This window comes from Amblyomma maculatum, chromosome 3, assembly GCF_055883805.1.
Source record: "Amblyomma maculatum isolate TAMU_Amacu chromosome 3, ASM5588380v1, whole genome shotgun sequence".
Taxonomy (NCBI): Eukaryota; Metazoa; Arthropoda; class Arachnida; order Ixodida; family Ixodidae; genus Amblyomma; species Amblyomma maculatum.
The window spans coordinates 24,929,810-24,944,996 of record NC_139346.1 but is presented as its reverse complement, the minus strand read 5'-3'; the positions used below and the strand labels follow the sequence as shown (position 1 = coordinate 24,944,996).

At 46.9% G+C, this 15,187-nt stretch overlaps 1 protein-coding gene across 4 annotated transcripts in view; it reads right to left on the bottom strand.

Annotated features, from left to right (window-relative positions):
- LOC146194364 (small G protein signaling modulator 1-like) overlaps nucleotides 1-15,187 on the bottom strand; it is a 164,881-nt gene that overhangs the window by 59,366 nt on the left and 90,328 nt on the right. For all 4 annotated transcript variants that reach the window (XR_014705876.1, XM_084597375.1, XM_084597378.1 and 1 more), the window contains exons 14-18: nucleotides 11,477-11,666; nucleotides 11,246-11,395; nucleotides 5,000-5,136; nucleotides 4,628-4,752; nucleotides 161-243 (exon numbers count right to left, since the gene is read on the bottom strand). Coding sequence is in view for 3 of the 4 variants with exons in the window: in XM_084597375.1 (XP_084453501.1) it covers nucleotides 161-243; nucleotides 4,628-4,752; nucleotides 5,000-5,136; nucleotides 11,246-11,395; nucleotides 11,477-11,666 (685 nt within the window). In the remaining variant the exon portion in view is untranslated. The remainder of the gene's footprint in view (nucleotides 1-160; nucleotides 244-4,627; nucleotides 4,753-4,999; nucleotides 5,137-11,245; nucleotides 11,396-11,476; nucleotides 11,667-15,187) is intronic.

The window sequence follows — 15,187 nt, the reverse complement described above, 5'->3', positions numbered from 1 at the left end:
CCCCCAATGTGTAAAGTTGTTTTATTTGTGTTGCCATGTGCCTGGTGCATATATAAAGCTAAGGAAGCTACAGGCAATGAAAGCAGTTGTTGGTCAGTGCCTGCATCGACAAATTGCACAGAAGCCCTGCCTCTGAGTCGGGGGAGAAAGTGGCACTCACCGTCATCAAAGATGACCAGCAGTGGGGCCACCAGGTCACACATGCCCTGCACGTAGCCCACATCCAGGTGCTCCCACACATAGCTGCAACGAAAAGCACACCACAACTGACACCACGAAAGCCACACACAACTCCCCCTCACCCTTTCCGCATTTTAAGCACCAAATCATAACTTCCTTTATACCCCTCTGTCCTGAAGGTTTGCTTTGAAGTCAAATTCGCTCTGCACTCAACCATGCAGAGCCAGTGAAGTAGCATTTTTTTTTCTTTTTAATACTAGGACACAGTGATCGTGCCCAACGACTGGAAATTCAGCAAAACATCACATCCAAAGCACATATTTATGAAAAATGCGGTGGGCATCTCCAGGCTCATATTTTCAACCCTTTCTCATTTTAACAATCACTTTGCCTCTTTCAGAGAAAAAAAAAAGGTAACAACCAGATAATACACTGCGTGAGCACCCTTGGGTACATTCACTCTCAATTCCCCTTTTAAAGCACCTGGCCTTGCTAAAGGTGTCCGTCTAATTATTTAATACTTTTTTTTCTAGTCGGCGCGTGAAGTTCAGACCATTCCGTTTGAGCAACAGGCATCCTGTGCCTTTTGGCGTTTTGAAAGTGCGAGACGTGTGACTGGGTCGAGGAGCGGGAAAGGCACAGGAGATAAATGAAAAAGACAAAAGACTGCTGGAGAGCCCCCCTGCATCCCCACTTTACACAAGCTTGCACAAGCTGCTGCATCCCCACTTTGTACAAGCTTTTTTTCTTCCTGCACCAACACGGGCCACAAAGCCCCTGCTCATAGCCGCCCAAAAGCACAAGAAGCGACAGCCAAATTTGCCTGAACTGTACTTCCCTATCCTCCTTGCAGTTATCACATTTCATGTCTGCACTTCTTATATCCAGATTTCAGAGTGGCAAGAGTGTCATCTATGCCCTAAGGACAGGACTACATCACAAAGAAAAAGAGCTTGGGCTAACAGTATGACGTGACAGCGTTAAGAGATCCCTACAGTTGCTTGCGGGCCCCTGACTGACTCACAGACATAGACATGTTTGTTGTCTTAACGCAATTCTTTTTAACCCAGTCAAACGGATGTGCTTTGGTGGTGCAGGGGCCTCACTCACGACTGAAGGTCAGAGGTTTGATTCCACTACGTAGCCATTCATTCTTTTTTCTTTTCTTTTACGCAATGTCACTGCCAGTAGCATCACAACTACATCACAATCCATTTTGACTAATCAGGGTTCTTCAGTCATGCCAAGGCTGCTTTTTTCACCCACGAGACCTTTAACACTGTTGTGTTAAAAGCGGGATCAAAGAAGGCACAAATGCCTTTGTTCACCAGTAGTGCAAAGCTCTACAACCTGACCGCGGCCGCATTTAAAGGTAAAGTGGGTCTGGCGGATATGTGGCTGCGATATGTAATAATTATGAATTTCACGTTTTGAGTAAACGATGTTCAAAGAAAAAAAAATACAGAGGTATTACTTTTTGGACACACCTTAAAGTTGAACTAAATACCTGAATTGCAATTTGCCGAGTCACTCACTGGTCATGAACCTCTCATAGCAGCGTGTAACGACAGATGTGATGACAAATCAAAGGCCCTATCTCTAAGAAAAAAACCGGGAGCTTACTTTCAGTTTCACTTTTCTGAGCATCACAACAGCCACCATTGGCCAGTGAGCCGAACTTTCGGTTGTCGAGTGGCACGCCCCTGGTGCTGTCTCGCATTCCTTCTTTTTTTTTTCATTTCCCCCCTCACAGCTGAGCATTTCCTTTGCTTCCGTTCATATGGTTTTGCTCTTCGAGGGTGCCCAAATGCCTGCTCATCAGAGCCAATTGCAGTTAGTGCAGGGAAGCCTCCTCACTGGCCACAGTGGCACTAGTGAGAGGTGAGATGAGGTTGTGGAAGATTGCATAACACCGTGAAGGATAACAAGGAGGTCTTTATGATTATGGCATAAATCTGCTCAGACCCTTCCGTCCGTATGCACACACTAAAGCATTTGTGGTTTCACCAAACAAATGCATTGTGGTGGAAGCAGTTCTTTCGAGGTCATTCGATAACTCAAACATCCTGATATTACAAACACTTATTTCTGCACAGTAAAGTCTGAAGCAACGATCTGTAACTGTAGTAAATGCATTGCAGAAAATGGTGCAAAAACGAAGTGTGCACATGAACAGACAGTCAGGCAGCGTCCTATCCAACTAGAGAGTATAGATCAGAACCTGCTTTTTCATGTATATGTCTTGCTGGCCAGCAAGTACTGCACCTTCACGCATGCGCATGAGTGTGAGAGAGGTTGGCGTACAGTAAAGTTTCATTATTGCAAAAATTTAAATAATTTGAACTAAGAGCATGGTCCCGGCTGGTGCCTATGGAATTCAATGGCATCAGACACCCCTTCAATCGAATATGGGCAGGTTTATGCCAGTTAATTCATAAGTGGAGCCATATCGAGGTATGACCCGTCAAGCCAGCAACTGCCCACACGGACCTCCCCCGAACCTGAACTGCATAGAACAGTGGCGCCCGCACACATGACATCAGGTGTGCATGCTATGGCAGGCGTGATGATGATGATCACGAGTTGCGCATTGCCAAAATAAAGCCCAGCAACATAGTGTGCTTTGGTTCTCTATAATTCATGCCCTATGACCACTACCACTGGGCTTGGACACAGGCCAGCTGCATTGTTTCAGACACTGCTTTGTGCATGACTCATCTTTTAGTTTGGAATCATCATCATCAACCTCTCAGCCTGACTATATCCACTGCAGGGCGAAGGCCTCTCCCATATTCCTCCAATTAACCCGGTCCTGTGCGAGCTGCATCTACTTGACCCCTGCGAGCTTCTTAACCTCATCTGCCCACCTAATTTTCTGCCGTCCCCTGCTACGCTTTCCTTCCCTTGGAATCCAGTTTGTTACCCTAAGCGACCATCGGTTATCATCTCTTCGCACTACATGTCCTGCCCATGCCCATTTCTTCTTCTTAATTTCCACTAGAATGTCAGTAACTTGAGTTATTTTTCTGACTCAATCTGCACGTTTCCCATCTCTTAACGTTATCCCAACCATTTTTCTTTCCATAGCCCTCTGCGTTGTCCTCCCCTTAAGTAGAACTCTCTTTGCTAGCCTCCACGTTTCAGCCCCATAGGTAAGTACAGGTAAGATGCAACTGTTGTATACTTTCTTCTTGAGCGATACCAGTAAGCTGCTAGTCATAATCTGGGAGTTCTTGCCAAATGCGCTCCATCCCAGTCTTATTCTCCTTGTTATTTCCCTTTCATGGTCTGAATCTAAATAGACATATTCGCCTACTACTTCCAGTGCTTCGCAACCTAACATAAACCACTGTTCCTTCCCTAGGCTATTGAACATTACCTTAGTCTTCTGCATATTGATTTTCAGCCTACTTTTTTACTTTTCCTGTCTAGGTCATCAATCATTCTTTACAATTCATCCCCTGAGTTACTTACCTATGCAATGTCATCAGCAAATTGCAGATTACTGAGGTATTCTCCATCCACCTTTATCCCTAACTGCTCCCATTCCAAGTCTCTGAATACTTCTTCTAAGCAAGCTGTGAATATTACTGGGGAGATCGTGTTTCCTTGCCTAACACCTATCTTTATGGAAATTTTATTACTTTCTTTATGCAGAACTATGGTTGCTGTGCAGCCACTATATATGTCTTCCAGCACTTTCATGTACGGCTCGTCTACACCCTGATTTCGCAATGCCTGTATGACCGTCGAGGTTTCTACTGAGCCAAATGCTTTTTCGTAATCAATGAATGCTATGTATAAGGGCTGGTTATATTTCGACCATTTTTCTATCACCTGGTTGATGGTATGGATACGATCGATAGTAGAGCATCATTTCCGAAAACCTGCTTGATCTTTTGCTTGGTTGCAGTCTAACGTTGCCCTAATTCTATTAGAGATTATTTTGGTAAATACCTTATACGTAACAGACAGTAAGCTAATTGTATTTTGGAATGATGTCACACTATTTTAAAGCCTGCAGATATTTCTCCTTCCTGCATTCACATGCTTCCTCCACTCTTCAAGTACATATTTTGAGGAGTAAGGCCCGCTCAAAATGTGATGGGGGCCATTTGTAAAAGGCACCATTGCTGTTGCACCCCACTGTGAAAAGGGCTGCAGAAGCATTCTCGAGAAATTTTTCAACATGCTTGACAGTGTGTGCAAAGCAAAATAGTTGACGAAAGCACAAAACATTGCTGCCACTTAGTTTCCATCTCAAACGTACAGACGACCATATTCATTAGGTAAATTTACTGCAGTGCAAATGGTTTTCGGTAAACATTTTTGTTAGAAGGCCAAGTAAACGAGATTTTACTCTACCAGCTTTTGCTACAGACCTGCACAAACTGGCCCTATGGCAAATACTGCTCTGGAGAAAGCAGCAATGTGTGCGTATACTGACGTGCACATGACGTTGCGCAGCTTCTCCAGGTTGGTGGTGGTGAAGTAGGAGTAGTTGCGGTCGCAGCGCTGCACGTCCTTGTCGATGCGGTGCAGGTTGAGCGAGAACAGGTCCAGCAGGTCGCTCTGCAAAGATGCGCAGCATTTGTTGAGGAGGCTATGCGTGAAGCTCAGTGTCTGCACTGTCCTAAGACCAAATGGCCGCAGATGACACATTCAACATGCTCCACTGAACACTCAAGTTTTCATTCTGGCATTCGGCATAAAAATGCTATAACCTGCAGTATATCGATGGTTACTAATCTTCCTCCTCAGCCAAGCCCTCAGTGAGCACATCAGATATGCTGCTCAATGAGGTTGGTGCTCTGCTCACCGAGTAGACTCCTCCACTGGAAGAGGCTGGTGACACACAGCTGGATTCATCATCCATGGCTGGCGGCTGCAGGAGCTGCTGCAGGGGATCAGGACGGGCACCTTCTTCAGGCGGGCCACCCCCAGCCACCCATGTCTCTGCAGCAGCCCAAGGGGAAAGCAAGGTGGTCTCCTCATGGCGCCACCTGACATGGCTGGCAGTGAACCATACTATGGCGAACTGCCAAGAACTCCCGGCAGTCAGCAATTACAGCTTGCCACACACGTGGTGCCAACAATGCCATTCAAAAACAGCCAGCTCAGTGCTGGCCTCTTCACTGCTACAGATAAGTTCTAGTCCACATTCCGAGATAAACCCACCGTGTGCCACAAAATATTCCCTGATTTGTAAAGAAAGGTAAAGTGGTCTCGTGGCGTCAGACACCTTTCTGACCGATCAGTGCACAACTAGGTGGTCACGCGACCTTGTGAAGTCATCCAACTATCAACCAATCATGGCCAAGCTGGTAGGACATGGCAGGGTTCTACACTGCTGTGACACAAGGTTACAACTTCAGCTAAACAGCATTACAAAGAGCCCCAGAAGGAAAAAAGAATACTTTCACTGAGAAGTGGCCTTGTAAAGTGGAACTGAACCTCTGTCTTTTGAGTCGCAAGCCAGGTAGTCTCACCAGTGAGGAGCGGTCATTCAGTGTGAAAGTATAGGGGCCTAATGTGACTGCCTCATACTGTGCCCTTAGTAAGACCGACGCTACATATTAGCATTACTAAGAAGCTAGCCTCCTAAGTAGCACCGGTTCAGTTCAGTTCAGTTCAGTTGTGTCCGACTCTTCGTGACCCTATAGACCATGTCACGCCACGCTTTCCGGTCTCTCACTATCTCCCTAACATCACATAACTTCATCTGCAGCGCCTCGAGGATGCCATCTAACTATCGTGTTCGCTGCCTACCCCTTCTCCGGCGACCCTCAACCTTTCCCAACATCAAATCTTTCTCCAGCGACTCCTCTCTTCTCATCAGATGACCAAAGTATCTGAGCTTCAATTTTAGAATTTGACCCTCCAATGAGCAGTCAGGGTTTATGGTCGACAATATCGAAGTAGCACTGGTACTAAGCCCTTTTGCTGTCCTGAACGTACCGGTACATTTTCGTGCTTCCCCACTAGTGTCACCGACAGACCGGTATATTCTCTAACGTGTGTTCAAAACTTCGAGCCTGAGGTCGAAGCTGGTGCTCTTTGACTGGCTGCGCCATCTGCCAAATCTTTCTACAAGTTTGTATTTTCACCTCGCGCTGTGTTGGTAAGTATATATTGTTACGTGGTGGCATGACAAGTGATGGAACACGGCGACACAACAGAAACAGAACGACGTGATGACATGACGATGAAATATGCTTTTAATGGCCAGCGGGCCTGGCGCGAGTGCTCCGCCCCACGCCACTGCCCGCTTCGTCATCTTCGTAGCAATATTCAAAAGTATGGAGTGACCGCGCCCACCCCTGCCACATTCTTTTCATGGGGTTGTGGTCGCTCTGCGCGCTACTCTCTCCCGCTAAGCAGTCATGCCACGCGCGCTGCAGTTATGGGTTCAAGGGTTGTTCTGCCATCTCCCGCAGGTTTGCAAATTTTTATTTTTATTCTGTTGGTGTGTTTGCTATGATGCGCCAAGTTCAGGGGCGCACGCCATTTCCTGTCCAATAGGTCTGCACATGACTCGACTGCTGCTTTCGCTCTCTCTCACCGCGCCCTTGCTTGTAGCTAGCAGCAGCAAAGGAGGCTGTTTTAGCCTCTTCCATGTCCCTCTGTCATCTTGATTTCACAACGTGCCATTTCTCTGCATTGTGCAGGCCACCGAAAGTGTGCCCTCCGTGTGCGGATTAGTGATACTACTTTGCAAATATAAGTAGTGCAATGATTTAGCCTTATCAGTTAGTCCTACTAATTAGGATAGCTAACTAACAACTAATTACCAACTGATTACATTCAGTAGTTAGCAACAATATGTACAGCAATGTTATCACATCAACTCTTAAGCATACTTAAGAGTCCATAAAGTCCATAAAGTTTCTTTGCTGACATACTTGCAAGCACATTATGCAGATAATTCCAATTGCCTATCCAAAGCTGTTTCACATATTTGGTGCAAAGGTGGCATCACTGAATATACCTCCAGTGAGATTCGGAAGAGTAGTTGGTTATATCTGAATTGTTATGTGTGGTTGGAGCTGCATTAAATTTGCTGCTTTTATATAATTCACAAGCAAATATGATTAGAGCACAATAAAAAATACAGTCTCAAGGGATGAGCATAGGCATGTAATTCTTGAAAGGGGAAGTAAAATAAAAACCTTTTAATGGTTTAGAATCTCATTCCCCAAAGTTCACGTCAATCAAAAACGTCAGTGCAAAGGTTTTGGTCCCAAATATGCAAAACAGCAGCAATGAAGCGGGTGGGGGGTGTATACAGCTTTATGAAGACAGCAAGCTGAAGAAAATAGCAGCAATTTTGAAAGCAAAAAGCTTGTACTCCTGACAAACTCCCTACAGCTCCGACTGTTCAGTTGTGACACCATCGCAGCTTATGTTGCAGCGACGGGCAAATCTCTCCGACTATATGCAAGCCATCAAAAAGTTGATATAATGGCCACTTCCAATTTTGGATTTTGGTGGAGCAGTGAGAGTACAAAAATTTTTGGTCCAAAGTAAACTCGAATATTACAAACTGAGTGAAAATCTAATCGCATGTACTTCTGACATAAGCAAGTTGAATAACTATAAATGAAATTTTCTGCAAACAATGCCCTCTAGAAGCATGCATATACAACCCACTTATAACAATAACGTTTTAACAATATGTCGGATATAACAATGGGCAGCCACTGCAACGTCAGCTTGGCCATGTGTTCTCTGGTAAAATAAACTGCCTATTACAATGGTGTCATATTATATTATTGGTTATAACAATCAAATGTAGTCACTGTAAGTCAACAAAAACGCGGAAAAGTGGCGACCACAAAAGCATGCCCGGAGACGTGGAGCGACAATAAAAGGGTGCGCCGGGGAAGCTTGCATGTCGCGGAGACACGGGGGAGGACGGAGTGCTTCCTCACACGGAGGAGGAGGGAACATGTCAGGTGCTGCTAGGCACAGTTGTTCTCAGAGAGAGCTTTGAGCGTTCCCCCTCGAGACCTCCCGTGGCTTAGAGAACGCATCCTCTCTGGCTCTGCACAGTGGAGTAGTCCATTCTGAGGGTGCACTGACGTGGTGTGCGCTGCACTATCCTCCCCTACTTGCTTTGTCCAGGCCCCTGCTTCGCAATTGCACGTTTTGTGGCAGGCGTGCAGCAGCGTTCGTGCACGTGTCCTTCTAATGTGGTCCTCCTAGTGTGCCATCATCGTTGCCATGATCTTGTTGGCTCTGGATTTTCTGTGAACAGCAATGAAGGATCCTCCTTCAGGAAGCGCGACACAACCAGCGCAGAAGGGGAAGCAAACGGCAGTACTGCTAAAAGTTAAGCGGAACATTGACCGTGAGCAGAAGGACGGCGTAAAAGTGTGAAACTTGGTGTGCAAGTATGGCCTGACACAGCCGACAGTATTGACAATCATCCGCTCAAGATTAAGAATGAAAGCGATGCCAGTGCTGCCCATGCAATGAACGATGGCTGGAAAAGGGTTCAGCACGTGGCCTACATATACAGTCGAACCCGGATATATCGAACCCGGATATTTCGAATTTTGGTTATATCGAACTCGCGAAATATCCCTTTGAAAATCCCATGTAAAAGTATAGGAAAGCTGCGTCGTATATCGAACTCAATTTCACCGGTCGTTCGATATATCGAACTGCGCACCAAGCATTGGACGGTGCACCTCCCCCAAAGACGATCACATCACATCGGCCGTTTGCCGCGTGACGTCTTCAAGCCACGCGCAGAGGGAATGAGAGGAGACAGCTCAGCGACGGCTGGTCTGGGGCAGCGCCGCGCCCTTCCCCCAAAGGCACGCGCATCTGCGGTGATCGCTGCCGCGCTAGCACGTGACGTTTGCAAGTCGTGTGCGAAGGAACGAGAGGGAGCCAATGCAGCCATGGTGTTCGGGAGAGGGGAAAAATGCGATAGAGCGAAGCGCAAGGGTGTGCCCACTCTTCTGCTGAGCGTTTATCTCTCCCCTTCCTCTCTCTTTCCTGGTCTCGTTTCCAGCAGCACGCACTACGCATGCGCGGACAAGCCAGCTCAGCCCGTGGCAGACGCTTCTCCAGTGTCTGTTGTGAACGCTCTGCGCGCGGCGGCTGGCGTGCGATGAGCGTCTCGTGTCATCGTGCTGAATGCGCGTAAGCTGCGGACGCTAAAAAACGGCAGATCTTTCTTTTTTTTTTTGCGAGAGTCGTTTATTCTTGCCGTTGGGCTGAACGTATGCTATGGCGGCTGCGGAGGTTAAGAAGCAGCAATTTTTTTTCTTTTGCGAGAGTTGTTCTTGTCGGGCTAAACGTGCGGCGCAGCATAAGCTATGGCGGCTGCAGACGTTAAGAAGCGTCAGATTTTTTTTTTTTTTTTTGCGAGAGTCGTTTATTCTTGCATCTATGAATCAACGAAAGCACGCGGTCGGCTGCGGTCATGCCACCAGCTTTTAGCATTGTTCGCTTCGAACGGCATTTGCAGCTGTCACGCTTGGCAATGATTTTGTAGCAGTGGACTACGCCCGCCCCACCCCAAGCGCGGCACGATAAATCGAACCATGGCTTGTGCAATCAAGCCATCACGCGGGCACTCTGCCAAGTTCGCTCCCTGCCACCACAGGATCTACGAAAAGTGTAGTTAAAAGATGAACACGTTGTGCCGTTATCGCTGTGCAGCATCTGGCATGCTGCCAATAAATGAGCTGTGGATGCAACGGTCGAAACGGAGGAACGCGCCACCAAACGCTTTTTTTTCAAATTCTCAGGGGCGAACATGGGGAGTGGGTTCATTATGCGAGTGGGTTGACTGCACAGCAAATACCATATCATTTTTCACGATCGCAAGCGGCTTCTCAAGCCAATTTCTGTATATCGAATTATCGATATATCGAACTATTTCGTGATCCCCTTCGAGTTCAATATATCCGGGTATGACTACGTAGAACAAGTGCTCTACCAGTGGTTCTTGAACGCCCATGTAGCAAATCTACCAATTAGTGGCCCAATTTTAACAAAGAAGGTGAAGCACTTCGCATACCTCCTGCGCAACACCGATTTCCCAGCGATGTCTGAACTTTGGTCCACAGTGAGCTGTAGTGATAGCGACGCGTTGGGACTTGAGAAATGTTTACATGCCGATGATACAGTCACAACAGATGAAGAGCTGACAGATGAGGCTACGTCGCAGCAGTCACTGGAGCAGAGGACAGTGACAGTAGCGATGACAGCGATGAACCAGAATCTGTGCAGGTTGTGTCTCACCAGGAGGCTTTGAGAATGATAGACTCCCTGCGGGACTTTGTTGTTGCTAAGGGCCTTCCACTGCACTATGTTCAGCAGTTGCAACTGCAGAACATCTCTCTGCAGGGCATCCATGGATGCCCTGCAGAGAGATGTCGGCCAGATTGCCGTGAAACAAATAAAGCTTACGGATTATGGGTTCATTCCCGCTACGAAATAAAAAGTGTAAGCTGCCTCGTCCTCATTAAATGTGTAGTTTATAATATTTCCTTTGTTTCTTTAGGCCTAATCCGGTTTTAACAATGATATTTCCATGCCACTTCAATATTGTTATCAGTGAGTTTGACTGTGACAAACTTTTGGATACAAAGTTAATATGTACAATGAAGGCCACACTTATGGTTCAAGCCAAGGGTGTTCCCTGACTCTTCTGCCAAGGCCCCATAGTGACAGGATGCAGGTGACAGAAACTGGAGGGTGAGGCTGCAGAGACCACACTGGGATCAACTGCGCTTTCTTTGAAATTCTTTGTGGTGGAATCAGTTGTGGCAGTGCATGACACAGCAGTGCTCTTTCATGGCAAGGACAAAAAAGTTGCAAAGTGTGCCTGGCAAAAAAACTATGCAGTATATATCTGGCAATTGGTGCAACTGTGCACAAATTGAGCTAATGCATCTGCCATAGCAAGGTGCATGAAATCACATTTTTTTGTATCAAAATGGTGCAATTTTTGTCCCACCCCACCTGTCGCTAAGCACAGACAGGCTGTTTTTTCACCCAGCATGGTTGGTTAACCCCGTCTGCACTGTGTGAATGGGAGGCGTACCAGTGTGGGCTGGGCTGTGGCTACTATCCACCTCCCAGGCAATCTCCTCCTCCTCCGCTGCACCTTCGTGGGTGGCTGCCTCCATGGAACCGCCCCCGTCACTGCTGCCATCCTCAAACACCTCATTGCTCAGGTGAGCATCCTTGGGGCCTGCACCAGGGGAGGAACTGGTTCAAGGCAACCTGCCTCGTGGTGGGCAGGGCACTGCACATCTGGCAACTGGTGACTCACCAATGAGCGGTATCTCGGAGGTGGTGCTCTCGGAAGAGAGCTTGGCCCCCTCACGGTGGCGCACCATGGCCTCGGCGGCCAGCCACTCGGACAAAGTGGCCTCGTACTGGGCCTGGGTACTGGCGTCCCGCTCGCGCCGTTCCTCAGGGGCACTGGAGAGCGGGTAGTGTCCCAGCAGGTACGGCCACACCTGGGTGCCCAACAACTCGCTTCACATCCGCTGGCCTGCCGATTCGCCCACCTTGACAAGCCAATTCTAGAGGTGCGTGAATATTTCAATTTTGCTGCGGAAGCAACACTATGCTAGTCACTGAGCCATTTCGCGGAGCCCCCGATGAGCCAATCTGCACATGCGCGAGGAGCGAGTGACGTCACACGGTGCACAGCTGGCGCACCGGGGCCGCCACATACACAGAGGTGCCGCTGCTGCCGCGTTCACTGCAGATGTTGCTTCCGCAATTCTACTCGGGATGGCCAGTGGTCAAACCACAGCCAATTTTTTTAATACAAATCGAATATGAGTATGAAAAAAAAGAAATGGTCTTCGAATATCAAATATTTGATCAGTGAAAAAGAAATTAAAAAATAAGAATAGAAAATACTGTTTGCCCTGTTTATTTCAAAACTTATGTGGTATTTGCAAATAAAATTAAACTACAACAGCACAGAAGCCTTATAACACTAGTGAAAAATCCAGCATAAATGTTTTACAGGATTGTGTATACTAGTTTTGTACAGGAAGGACCGGCATAAAACTGTGTGGAGCTGTGATATCGCTGCTGAGCATAGTAAACTCTTGTTAATTTGGCCGTCATGAGACCAGAAAAAAATGTTCGAATTAACCGGTAGGTTGAATTACCGAATGGCACTGAAAAAAAACAGCCGAAAACTGTGTGCATCGCAGTAATTTTATCTGGAGAACACTGCACGATGGTTATCTGCATTTGAGATGAAACCCAAGTGAGAACAATAGTTTTTCCTGGTTTTGTCAAGCACATCACTTAGCATACACACTGTTGGGAAGGCTCTCTTTACAGAACACCCTGTAGAGTTTTGAGGATGCTTCACTGCCCAGTCCATGCAATCAAGCATTGCGGTGAAAAAGTGGTGAATTCGAAAATTTCCGGTGCATTTGAAAACTCAAGAGATCAGTTTTCTTGAACAGGAATGAGAATTGAAAAAATTAGAGGGTTTCTTAAAGGTCTTCTAAGAGGAAAATGGTGAAAGCCTACATTGCTCTCCTATCATTTGCCTCTTATTGCCGTTTATTGCAGTGCTCCATACAATTATAACTGGTTCACACGAAAGGAAAGGCGCAGTATCTGTCACACTTTCTCCGGCAAGTGTGAGTTTCAATGGTACACCATCGCTCCTGTCGCGTGGCGTTCCTTGGCGCGTGTTCAAACGTGGGATTGCCGATGGTAGGAACGCTAGGCAAGAACACATCTCACAGAATATGACAGATCTTGTGCACAGATTTCGCACACGGGAGTTCGTTCCATGAGCCTACTAGGCTTTTGCCTTAATACCAAACATAATTGATGCGTATCTGAAATGTCAGGAATTCGCACACCTCTGGTCAATTCACATCACAAGAGAAACAATAAACCACACTGAAAGGTGGTACAAGCCGAGGAAGTCCGAGCTTTCCAGTACACAGAGAAATGCCCAGATTGAAACTTGGAAGAGAAAAATGTGACAAGAAAATGAACTAAGCATATGCACAGACAATGAACTTTGCACACAAAGTAGCCTCAAAGCGGAGGTCTTTGCAGATACATTAAGCCACACGCATAAAGCAGTTCAGAAGCATTAGATCATTAGGCACACCACACATGAGGTGCGTGCAAAGGTGGAGTTGGAGGTCTGCAGGAGCTGCCTTGGCAGTTCTACCAGGCAACGGATTGAGCAGACAAAGGAGCAAATGCTACGATTTTGCATCTCAGCTTGAGATCTGCATCTGAACATGCTTTATAGTATAGTGGAAATATACTGTGCCCTCTGCAAAGTCAAAAGTCGCAAAGGATGTGGTCGCTTTCTTTTTCCCCTCAAATATGCCCTGCCGCTAATTACTGGCTGTGCTCTAGAGATGAGCTTTCCAAAAAGCAACGAGTCGACTGATTCCCTGCTTTAGCAATGCAGGGTTGTCAAGGGTCTCCGAGTTGATAGACAATGATTGGTCTGGCGTCTGAGCCACCAAGAAAGGGCTGCAACCCTCTGTGTGCACCAGACATGACGCTGGCTATAAAAGAGCAAAGATGGTCATGAAAGCCAGGACTGGAAACCAACTAGATGCATTACGGAAGCAAGCGCCTCTGAGTCCCAGCTGCTCTTTCTACCCCTTCCCCCCTCTGCCTCATATCTACGCATATTGAGCATTGTCACCGGATCCTGCCGGTGCTCATTTTCAACATGATCATGCGCCGGATCACTCGGATACACTTCGCTGTAAAGGCTTTGAATGCCATTCATTCGAGTGGCAACATTAGAGAACAAGTAGCCAAACCAAGCAAGCCTGTCCGATTGACTCTGATTAAATTTAAGGTGATGTCTTCCACAGCAGCAAAGGGCCAGTTGATGACAGCGAAACCTGTTTGCACCTACGGTGGGTGGAAAAAACGAACTCTATAAGAAAAAAAAAAAGAAAATAAGAAAACAATTTCTATATTATTGTTGGCATCAGTCCAAAAAATTAAATTTTTGGATTCCAAAGTTTTGGATATCGGTCACCAACATGTACATGCTCCTATGAGGTGTGTGACCGTTCCTCGGTAAAGTCAGAAGCAGCTCAAGTGAAAATTATGGAGCCCAAAAGAATTGGTCATTTGCATTTGCTCCTCCTGCTTGGGCCATTAGGCCTGCAGTATTTGAAAAAAAAAAGTAAGCAAATAAGTGTATAAAAGGTGTGTGAATATTCAAAACTTGAAAATATTTTGCAAACAGTAACATCTACCATTCAATTTGCACCACACTTTCCCTGTTATCAAGTCAAGCCAAACTTATTTTCAGTGTCTCGAGTGTGCTGGACAGATTTGATGCTGACGGGGCCCAAGCGAAAACCCCAACAAGAGCTTGAGAAGGCCTGCATACCGTGCAGATGGCAGAGAGAGCTAACCAAAAAATTTCCCAATACCTGCAACAACAGAAAACAACAAAGGTTCAAAACGTGGCCTGAAAATTGTACATGCTGTAAAGAAGACAAGGAACGGAAAACGTTGCGGCATCGCCATCACCATCGCTTGGCTCCGGCGCCCATCTCTCGTGCTTGAAGCTGTGCCCTGCGGCTGACAATTCGACCCTGCTGTGCCCGAATTACTGGCAGTGCTAGACGTTCAAACGAACTATTAAATCCACATTTCACTTGGTGGAGGTGCTGGGTCGTCGTTCTCCCCACATGTTCGCATGACGTCATTCTCGGCTAGGATTTCCTGTCCCAGCATCATGCTATCATTGACTGCGCCAGTCCTCAAGTAGAGCTCATTGAATCGAGTGATGCACCGTCTGATGCCCTACTCCACGAGCCGTGTCCTTTTGTGACCAAACTCCTCGTAGCTCATGACACAACCATCCCACCCGTTAGCGCTGTTCTGGTTCCCCTCACTGCCTCTTTTACCACCGCCGCGACAGTCCTCTTTGTGCCCTCTAACGTTGTCTGCCGCCGCCGCCACTTACCGCTGCCGTTTGCCGTCACTGACATGAACAACGGCGCTA